The sequence below is a fragment of the Lolium rigidum genome, chromosome 3, assembly GCF_022539505.1.
Source record: "Lolium rigidum isolate FL_2022 chromosome 3, APGP_CSIRO_Lrig_0.1, whole genome shotgun sequence".
NCBI lineage: Eukaryota > Viridiplantae > Streptophyta > Magnoliopsida > Poales > Poaceae > Lolium > Lolium rigidum.
In genome coordinates, this window is record NC_061510.1 from 146,814,036 (window position 1) to 146,824,782 (window position 10,747).

General features: G+C 48.4%; 1 protein-coding gene across 1 annotated transcript; it reads right to left on the bottom strand.

Annotated features, from left to right (window-relative positions):
- Positions 1 to 6,852: 6,852 nt before the first annotated feature.
- LOC124702464 (50S ribosomal protein L6, chloroplastic-like) lies at positions 6,853 to 9,781 on the bottom strand. Its single transcript, XM_047234606.1, has 3 exons — positions 9,676 to 9,781; positions 8,252 to 8,560; positions 6,853 to 7,381 (listed from the first exon to the last, which is right to left on the bottom strand). The coding sequence occupies exons 1-3, from the start codon at positions 9,708 to 9,710 to the stop codon at positions 7,045 to 7,047; spliced, it is 681 nt and encodes a 226-aa protein (XP_047090562.1). The 5' UTR covers positions 9,711 to 9,781; the 3' UTR covers positions 6,853 to 7,044.
- Between the last annotated feature and the right edge of the window lie 966 nt (positions 9,782 to 10,747).

Below are 10,747 nucleotides of genomic sequence, written 5' to 3' on the forward strand. Positions count from 1 at the left end.
CGGCGCACGCGGTGACGGTTCACCTGTACAATCCGGAGGATTTCTTGGTGGTTTTTGCCTCGGCCGAGCACAGGAACAAGGTGGCAAGCTTGCCGGGCATCAATCATGGCGGGTTCTCCCTTTTCTTCCGTAAGTGGACAAGACAATCGCAGGCAGTCCAAAAGAACATGCGCACCAAGGTTTCCATTGCGGTGGAAGGCGTTCCGCCGCATGCGTGGGAGACCCCAGTCATCGAGGATCTCATCGGCAACGCTTGCGCCGTGGAGGAGGTGGCGCCGGAGACTTTGCTTCACCAGGATCTACGTCTGTTCAAGCTCACGGCGTGGACGTCAGACATCGACTCTATCCCTGTGGCACGTATGCTGGTGGTGCCGGAGCCGGTTGAGCCAGAGGGCACGCCGTCTCCGGCCAGGGAGTTTGCCGACGTGGTGCGCAGCCCTTCGCCGCCGGCGCGTTCGAGAACGGAGGTTCCTGCGCTGCAGTACAAGGTGCTCATTCATCTGACCGGAGTTGAGGAGGAGATCGACATTGAGGAGCGGATTTTCCAGATGGGCTCGCCGGGCAGTGGCCAAAGTGGCATTCCGGAGGATGATTTCGACGTTGATCGCCGGCGTTTCCGTTCGCTGCCGTGGAGGCGGGGCGTCCCAGATGCCCGTGGCAAGGACAGTGGCGCCGGCCAGGTGGGGCCACATGGGCACGTGGCGGCCGTGGCGCATTCTGATTGGAGGCTGCCTGCTGTGCTGGGGCCCCCGCCGCTGGTTGCGGTACAGGAGAGGACTGGTCAAAAGGCATATCCGTCCAAAACGGGGCAGTGGCCCATTGGTGGCAAAGCTGCAACCTCTGCCAGACAACAGCAGCATCAAGTCTGGCGGCCGATTCAAACTCCACGTCTGGTTTCCGAGCAGGTGCTCGTGGCAGCTTCTGAGAGGCTTCCGCAGGAGGAAGGAGCGTGCCCTGCTGGTGGTCCTCAGTCTTTGGAGGTGGCCACGGAACCCGATGGTGGTGAGGTGATTCCCAAGACGTTGGCCGTGCAACAGGAGTTAGATGCTGGCAGGCCGACAACCGTATCAGCGCCAATGAGTGGCCAGGGACAGGATGGGCAAGTGGACTTGGGAGTTGATCAGATTGGCTCTGCTGCTGCTCTGTCGCCCACGACAAGTGATCAGGTTGGGACAGGTTACGAGACAGACAGCGATGTTTCCTCCATTGCGTCGCATACGACAGTGTCCCCTGTCAGAAAGGACGACTCCCCGGCGTATATTAGGATATCAATTTCGGGAGCTGCGTCAGATGGCATGCACAATGGAGCCAAGCCAGTGAGCACACATACGCCAAATCTGGCCTTTGATCGAGAATCGGAGGGCGCTGGTTCGTCGGCTGATAGCCCGCTTCAGCTTTCACCGTGCATGTCATATTCTGGGCCAAACAGTGACATGCAATTGGTCCCTAGGTGTGTAGCCCAGCAAGAGGAGGAGCAGTTAAGGCCAGAGGAGGATGAACACCAGTCTGGGGAAGGCATGTCGAGTGCGGAGATGCAAGCACTTGCCAAGATCAAATCTTTCTGCGCCAATATCATGAAGATGCTCGCACCGCCGCTTCTCAAGGAGATTGAGAGTACTAGAACTCTAAATGCTGCCGCGGAGCCTTTCACTCCCCGACGTGTCACTAGGAGGCAAGCAATGCAAGCGACAAGCGCGGCCACTGCTTCGAAGCCAAAGAAAGTCACGGCGGCGGAAACTTCCCTGATCAAAGCGTTGGGCATTGTCCCGGAGGACTTGTCAGTCAACGAGGAGGATTTGCATATGTTCAGAACAATCTTTGACTCCCCCCCCTTCGTGATCAACACGTCAGAGTCATGGCCTCGATCTTCGGCAAGATGGCGCCACCAAGTTTCGAGAGGATGGAGAGCTGCCAGGTGGCAGTGGCAGCACAGTAGATGCTGCCTGGAGTTGGAGTCCTTAGATGCTAATGGATAGTTTCTTAGAGTTGCTGTGTTGGAATGTGAGAGGGCTTAACGACCCTGCGAAGAGGAGCGCGGTGAGGGAGTTTATTTCGACTCTCCATGTAAGCATTATATGCTTTCAGGAGACGAAAATGGCGGTTGTAGACAATTTATTTTTATTGCAATGCCTTGGTCCGTCTTTTGACGGTTATGCGTATATTCCGGCGGAGGAGTCCAAGGGAGGTATCCTTCTGGCGTGGGACACTTCAGTAGTTAAAATCGACAATATCGCTTATGATAAGTACGCTATCTCTGGAGTAGTCTCGACAGGGGAGGGTTGTCCCTGGTGGCTTACCACTGTTTATGGGCCACAATCGGGTAGTGACAAGGAGCTCTTCCTCAATGAACTAACCAACAGGAGGGCCTTGTGCCATGGGCCTTGGGCCGTCGCAGGCGACTTTAACATGATCTTGACCGCAGCGGAGAAAAACAATAGCAACCTGAATAGATCTGTCATGAACAAGTTCAGAAGCTTTGTTCAGAGACATGAACTTAATGACACTTATCTGCACGGTCGCATGTATACCTGGAGCAATGAGAGGGAGGACCCCACCCTATCTCGCATCGACAAAGTGCTAGCCTCCGTTGACTGGGATCTTGCTCACCCTGATGCCATCCTGCAACCTCTGTCATCCTCAGTGTCAGATCACGCGCCAATACACCTTGCACTGAGTGCGGCAATTCGCCCCAAGAGAAGATTTCGTTTCGAGCTGTTTTGGCTGAAGTTGGAGGGTTTCGAGGATGCGGTCAGGGAGGCCTGGGTCTGCGATGCTGCAGTTGTGGATCCTTTCAAAAGGCTGGATGCCTTATTCAGAAACGTAGCGCAGAGCCTTCAGGCCTGGGGACAGAAGAGATGTGGGAATATCAAATTGCAAATTGACATGGCAAACATCATTATCTTTAGGCTTGATGTTGCTCAGGAGCAGCGGAGTCTGACGTTGGGCGAACTTTGGCTCAGAAGAACGCTCAAGCTCACGGTTCTCGGGCTGGCCTCGCTCGAAAGAACTATGGCGAGGCAGAGATCACGCATCAGATGGCTTAAAGAGGGGGACGCAAATACTAAGCTCTTCCATATCGTGGCAAACGGAAGGCGTACACGGAACTTCATTCCAGCCATCAGACACGGCAACGAGATGATCACTGATCAAGCCCGAAAAGTCGAGGTGTTTACGGAGTCCTTCAGGAACCTGATTGGCAAACTACACACGAGGGAGCACAGCCTGAACCTGCAGGCTCTACAGCTTCCAACGCACGACCTGAGTACCCTGGAAGGCCTGATTACGGAGGAGGAAGTCTGGAGTGTCATTAAGGAGCTGCCATCTGACAGAGCCCCTGTGCCGGACGGTTTCATTGGAGGATTCTACCAGAAGGCCTGGCCCATCATCAAACAGGACATTATGGCAGCGGTGCTTAAGCTTTACGTGGGAGATTTCAGAGGCTTTGCGAGACTGAATATGGCCTACATAACCTTGATTCCCAAACGCCCTAACGCCACCGAAGTGGGAGATTTCCGCCCCATCAGCCTTGTACATAGTTTCTCCAAGATTTTCTCCAAAATCCTGGCAAACAGGCTGCGGGTAAAGCTGCCGGACTTGGTTAGTGCAAACCAATCTGCGTTCGTGAGGAGCAGGAGCCTGCATGACAACTTCTTGCTGGTGCGACAGGTCGCCAGAAGAATTCACCAGAGGAAACAGTTGGGCGCTCTGGTAAAGCTGGATATCACGCGCGCTTTCGATTCTCTGTCCTGGAGTTTCCTGATGGAAGTATTACGTCACATGGGTTTCGGGCCACAGTTTTTGCGATGGGTGGCGGCTTTGCTGTACACAGCCAACACCATTGTACTCGTCAACGGAGAGCCTGGAGATAGAATCCTGCATGCGTGTGGTCTTCGCCAAGGAGATCCGACTTCCCCCATGCTCTTCGTCGTCGCGATGGAAGTTCTGACGAAAGCGGTGTCCCTGGCGGTGGAGCACGACTTGCTAAAACCCTTGGCTGGTATCACGCCTCTTCAACGCATATCTATCTACGCGGATGATGTCGTGATGTTTTGCAAGCCGGTAAAAATGGAGTTGGCCGCGGTTAAGCAGATTCTGTACCTCTTCGGCAACGCGTCTGGACTTCATGTTAATCATAGGAAGTCCGCAGCAACTATGATAAGAGGAGGTGAGGCTGAAGCTAGGCTTGTGGCCACCGAGCTGGGCTGCGACATTGTTCCCTTCCCCATAAGATACCTGGGGCTTCAGCTGTCTCTAAGGCCTCTCACAAAAGCTCAATGGCAGCCTGCTCTGGACAATATCAGAAGGATGCTTCCGGCCTGGCAAATGAGTCTGATTGCGAAGGAAAGCCGCCTCACACTGGTTAAAGCTGTGTTGCAAGCGAGACCGGTGCACCATATTCTTGTTGAAGAGGCTCCGGTATGGCTGCTTGACGAGATCAATAGATGGCTGCGAGCGTTTTTCTGGACAGGAAAGAAGGAGGTGACCGGAGGGAATTGTCTGGTGTCTTGGGAGAGCATCTGTAGACCGCTGGACCTGGGCGGACTTGGGATCAAAAACCTCCATCTGCAAAGCCTTGCGATGCGGGTCCGCTGGCTTTGGTTGTCAAGAACGGACTCTACCAGGCCATGGCTTGGTCTGAGTTTGCCGAAAGATTCAGCGGCTCGGGCGGTGTTCCAGAGTCTGGTCATGTTTACAGTTGGAGATGGGAGCACCATTCTATTTTGGAGGGATAGATGACTGAAGGGCAGTTCGGTGCAGGAGATTGCACCGGCGTTGTTCGACTTAGTACCCACGAGGCGCAAGAACAGCAGAAAAGTCGTGGATGCGCTACGCAACAATGGCTGGATGAGCGACATCGCTGACATTCTTGATCCGGAGGCGGCCAGACAATGTGTTATTCTTTGGGTGGCTCTAGCTGACATCCAATTACAGCCGGATGTTCCGGACTCGATTTCCTGGAAGGGAGCCAAATCTGGCAGGTACAATGCCAAGGAAACCTACCGTATGCTATGCCATGGAGGGATGGATTTCGGTCTCCATAAGCCTATCTGGAAAGCCCGTGCGCCCATGAAGTGCAAGATCTTCATCTGGTTAGCTGTTCTCAACCGCCTTTGGACGGCTCACAGGAGGTTCCGTCATGGACTCCAAGACAGAACCAGTGCCTGCTTCACTTGCCTTCAGGACGAGGACACGGCACAACACATTCTGGGACACTGTGTGTATGCAAGAGAGGTGTGGCATCTCTGTCTTCGGGGGATCGGCCTTAACATTGTGGAACCACAAAGGAGCATCGTTTTTGAGGCCTGGTGGCTGGAAGCGAGAAGTCTAATCAGAAAGGAGGACAGAAAGAGGTTTGATTCCCTTGTTATCTTGGTAGCCTGGATGCTTTGGAAGCAGCGCAACGCCAGAGTTTTTGGTAACACGAGGGATTTCTGTAATGCCACGCTGCTGGTGAGTCGAATTAGGGAGGAGTTCAGAGTTTGGGAGTTTGCTTTCTTAGGAGATAGGAGTTTGATGGGGAGAGAGTAGACCTAGGGCCAGGAGTGGAGTGTGTGTGTGGTGGGGTTATTCACATCATTTGTCTGCAAATGGTGTGAATTCTTGTACGTATTTCTCTCTTCTATAAAGATAAGGCACGCTATTGGCGTGCTCTCAAAAAAAAAATGTTATTATCTTCACAGTGCATAGTATTATGTAGTAGTATCCTATGTTACATATATTTAATAATTTGTAGAATCTCAATATAAAAGTGTGATTAATTTTTCTAGTTCTACGTGATATGATACAGTATCTACCTATGATACTACTATCATCTCTTTCATCATTAATTGATGTGACACATCAGTTTTTTGCATGTATGTAGTACATGATACTAACTATGATATTTTTATTGTGAGTAGTCTTAAGAACGATAACACTTAGAATTTCAGTTATTAATAAGAGAATGGGTGATGGGGGTGGAAAGATCTTGACTTTAGCGTAAACGTTTTGCTATAATCCGGTACACCTTGAGTTTACCACATCAACAGCTACACTTTCACCACATAGGTCAAAGTTCAGCTATTGCGTGGCACCAACAACAACGATGAAGCCATGAAGGTGATGCAGCGGACAAAGCACAATGAGGTGGCGACGGTAGTGGCCACCCAGGCGTACCTGAACTACATCCGGCTATGAAGCCGGCGCCTGCAGGGGACTAGCTCCATCAGAATCAACTCAGATAAGCGACGAACACGGTTTGGATGGGCTCAGCCTCCTTAGCACCGGTGCACAAGGCAGACAAAGGCCATCAACTCTGAAGGCTTCAGCGTCCCAGATGCACTCCCAGAACTCCAATGCTAGACAGTGAGGACCTTTGTAGCTTCAACGGTATTTCAGTTTCGTCTAATATCACAGCTCCCTCAAATTGGAGTACCACAGGCACATACACTCAAAACTCCTACTCCCAGCCACTGTGCTGTCATTTTATACAATCCAGGTGTGTCTGAACCCTCACGATATATAGTTCTGTCAACATACAAGAAGGATGAGGTTATTGCTAAGTATGAAACGAGCATTCACCATTGGCCATGACTGCATGAGTGTTATACATACGCCCATGCCAATAGGCAACATGAATCTCATGACATGACTGAAATGCTAACAACCCTAGGCCCTAGTCACAGATGTATGATATCGATAACGAATCGTCATCTAAAACTTTAAAGATGAGATGACCACCATATTAAATGCACTCCACGGAGCTGTGGACCTACACTGGCTGAACTATAGTATATTTTCTAGAGTTCAAGATGTCTCAGTCTCATGGTTCACATTGCTGTTCAAAATTTAGAAGATGAGATGGCAACCATGTTATAGGCACTGCGGTCCATTACCTGCTGAGTAGCACAAGCAAATATTGAACGTGTTTAAGTTTTTCTCTACAAATGTTGAAGGGCTAAAGAACATGGTATTCGTAAGTTGGGTTTTAGTACTCGGAAGACAATGGATTACAGAGGAAAAATAAAGCGAAGTATGAAATGCACAATGCAGAGAAACAGCTTTCTATTTCTTCTTGCCAGCTTTGCCCTCCTTCCTTCTGACAATCTCGTCTTGGTATCTGATACCCTTTCCCTTGTAGGGCTCCGGAGGCCTCCACTTCTTTATGGTGGCAGCAAACTGGCCGATTTCGCTCTTGTCGTAGCCACTCACGATGATCTTGGTGTTCTCCTCCACCTTAACTTGCAGTCCTTCGGGAACAGCCATCCGGACAGGGTGCGAGAATCCCAGGTTCATCACAAGATCTTTTCCCTCCACTGTCGCACGATACCCAACACCCACTAACTGAAGCCTTTTATCGAATCCTTTCGACACCCCCACGATGATGTTGTCCGTCAGGGTTCTGCATTAAGAATTTGCACCCATGTTTTTAGAGGAACAAGTGGAGAAAGAGGAATGAAACGAACATAAGTTCATAAGATGATTGATATAATCTTGCCAAGCAATAGTTAGCAAATGTATAAACATCATTCCACATAAGAACCGTACGCTGTTGTGACAGAAAGAGGAAAGTGTTGGCTGAAGCCTGAAGTCTAAAAGGATGTTCACAGACTGTAACAAACTGTGAAAGAGAATTTGGTTGCATTTCACAACTTCCATCAAACCATGATCATGCATAAAACATATGTATTATCAACCCCTTAACAGCATACAAGCATTGTAACCTTCTTTTTTGTTGCTAAAATACAGTTATTTGATTGGTACGATCAGAGAACTGGGTACCAAATGTGATATATAAAGCTATCCAAATATTTCAGACATGTTACAGGAACTTTATATGTTTCTTCCCCACATACATTCGAGAAGTTTAGTGCTAAACACAGCAGGATCACCGCCTATATTGATGATTGGGAAGACTGGAGACAGGATGTCTGGTAAAGAATTTAAACATTGTTTTCTGGAATCCAGATTCGTGTAGGAGCTAGAAAGAGTATAAGGTTGTGCTTTCTATTTCCCAAGGATTCCCAGCTTATTTTTCAGGCACTGGTGGTATGAAATGTGCTTAAGGGGGATTTTTCCATGCAAGAGTACAAGAGGTGATGGCTCATATATGTGAGTTGTGACAACTGACAAGAGCAGGTACGATAGCTTAGTAGCTCAGTTTAGTTATACAAGAGAATATATGGAACAAACGATAAAAACAAATAATGAGCAGGGAAGCAATGACAGTGAAATAGCAAACTCTTTTTGTAGGTACTATTTTGAGCTTTACCTGAAAAGGCCATGCATCTGGTTCGCCCTTTTGGTTTCCACAGTCTTGAATACCCTCAGTTTGCCAGATTCTTCTTTCACAACTTTCACTTCGGTGGGATAGTTTAATGACAATTCTCCGAGCGGGCCCTTAGCTTTGACAAACTGCTGCTCTAGTGTAAGAGTAACATTTGATGGAACTTCAATCGGCTTCTTTCCAATTCTTGACTCCTTGCATTCCACTGTTTTTCTAACAAAACCAACTCTGCTGGCAGGGATAACACGAAGACGGATGCCTTGTGACTTCCCAACGAAGCCAGTTCTTGAATTACTGAATTTTTTCAGAGGGAGAAATAATTCAGTAAGATTCTATATATGCTATTGCATAGAAAAACATGAATGCTCAGAACAACCATTTATACTGACTAGAAAGATGGAGCCTGACCAATCGACATAAGCTACAAAATCCAAAAAAATGGTATCTAAAAGTATGATCTTCACCCTGACCCATCCACGTAGCATACCAAGTACTAGTCCGCTCTTCTTGCTCAGTGATTAAAAAAAAACTTTGTTCTACCTAAAACATGCATCAAATCTACTCCTTGTTTGGTGTTCAGATTATAAATAGCAGGATAATGCAACATTCCATTCAAAGCTTTTGGCAAGCTAAACCTTCCAATAATTATAACTCTGGCAGTGATTTCGTAACCCATGAATCCGATATATGATAATCTGTACAGTACAGGGTAATGCGGCTGTTGCAGAATGGTCCTATGAGGAATAACTTCATAATTTGTTATCACCACCTCATTTTGAAAATACGAAGGTTTAGGATGCCAAAGGATAGACACACAGGGAAGGTAGTTTACCAACACACTGGCCAAAGCAAAAAGTTACTATTGTAACAAATGCATTGGTACATTGAACTGACTACTAGGAGAATTATCTGTATCTTCACCCAACTCTAACATTTCTGAATATAGGGACCTGCTTCCATCCACAGTCACGGTCCTAAATTCCTAATAATACAATGAGCAAGCCCCCACATAAGTGTTCCTCGCGAGTTCAAACTGTCTGCGAACCACGGGCACAAAGAACTTTACTACCTATATACACTAATCGGAACACTCCTACCAATCTACACTGCATATTGGCACAGGCCCTATGCCAATTGCGTCGGAATCAAGAACATTGGGCGGCACCTCAATCTGTTCTTGGCGAAGGTACATGACTAACTGCAGCCTACAACGAATGCGGATGGTCCCTAGAAAGAGCCGCCGCAAATCGACCCAACACCGCCCGCCACGGGAGCAGTTCTTGACCCATGCCGGTGGAACCACTGGGTTCCGTGCATTTGAACAGAAGAAATTGGAGAAGAAGACCCGACTCTGAAGGCGGCATTGAGGGTATTGGCAGGAAGGAAGTAAGCGGGAGAAGGAGGCGTACCACGGGAGGTGGAGGGAGGGGGAGAGGGACGCCATGGATGGGCTCGCTGTCGCAGGGAGCTGCCGCCGCTCGCTGGGTGTGCACACTGCTTCGTCTGCGGTTTTGCTTATCCTTTATCCACAGAGGAGGAGGGCCATGAGACAGTGGGCCGAGCCGCTCCACACTTCGGACCGGCCGAGACAGGACGGGTTCAGGACTTTGGGTCTATGTCAGTATGTCTAGTGGACGCATGGGTTTGATCAAAAGATTTTATTTCTAGAAAAAACTTCATGTTATAGGTCCCTTATGTTACTGCTGTTGCTAAAAAATAACTTATGTTACTGCTATTTACTACTACGATGGATTGCCAGCAGCTCTAAATTTCAGTTTTTTTTTCCTCTAAATTTCAGTTTCTAGTTGCTTAATATGTAGTACTAGTATATCTCACTAAGTGTTGTTAACAAAATCAGACATATACAAAAGAGGTTTAATCGTAATGGAACTCTGTGCAAAGTTTCCCCCTGTAATATGAGTTACTACCCCTTGATCACTTATAGTACCCCAAACATCCGACTGCATTTTCCAACTGAAATGAAAAATGACTACCGAAATTGCATTGTACATCCAGAATAAACCTAAGAAAACATGATCCCAGGCGGATACCTTTTGGGAGGCCTACGCCCCATAGAAACTGTCTACCTGAGACTGTTCCTTGGCCCGCGGGTCTGACACAAGGTTAGAATCCGAGCTCTTCCAGAGTGGTATCTCACTGATGGCTCGGGCCCCCCCCCCCCGGGTGCCTTTGTATGCTCTCCATTGCTTGTGTGTATAAGGCCTATGTTATAGAGTATATAACTTCGATCATAGGGATCGATTTCTAGTCGCGTAGCTTCATAATAATTTTGCAAAGCTTCCGCATAATTTCCTTCGGATTGAGCCAACATCCGTTACGGTCGTTCATTCTATTCAAAAAATCTCCGTTGCAAAACCGTACATGAGGTTTTCAATCTGATTACCTCACAACTACTTCCATACTTTGTTTATCCCTATTGGCCCGCTCTGGCTAACCCAAAACTCGCTCATAATAGCGGAA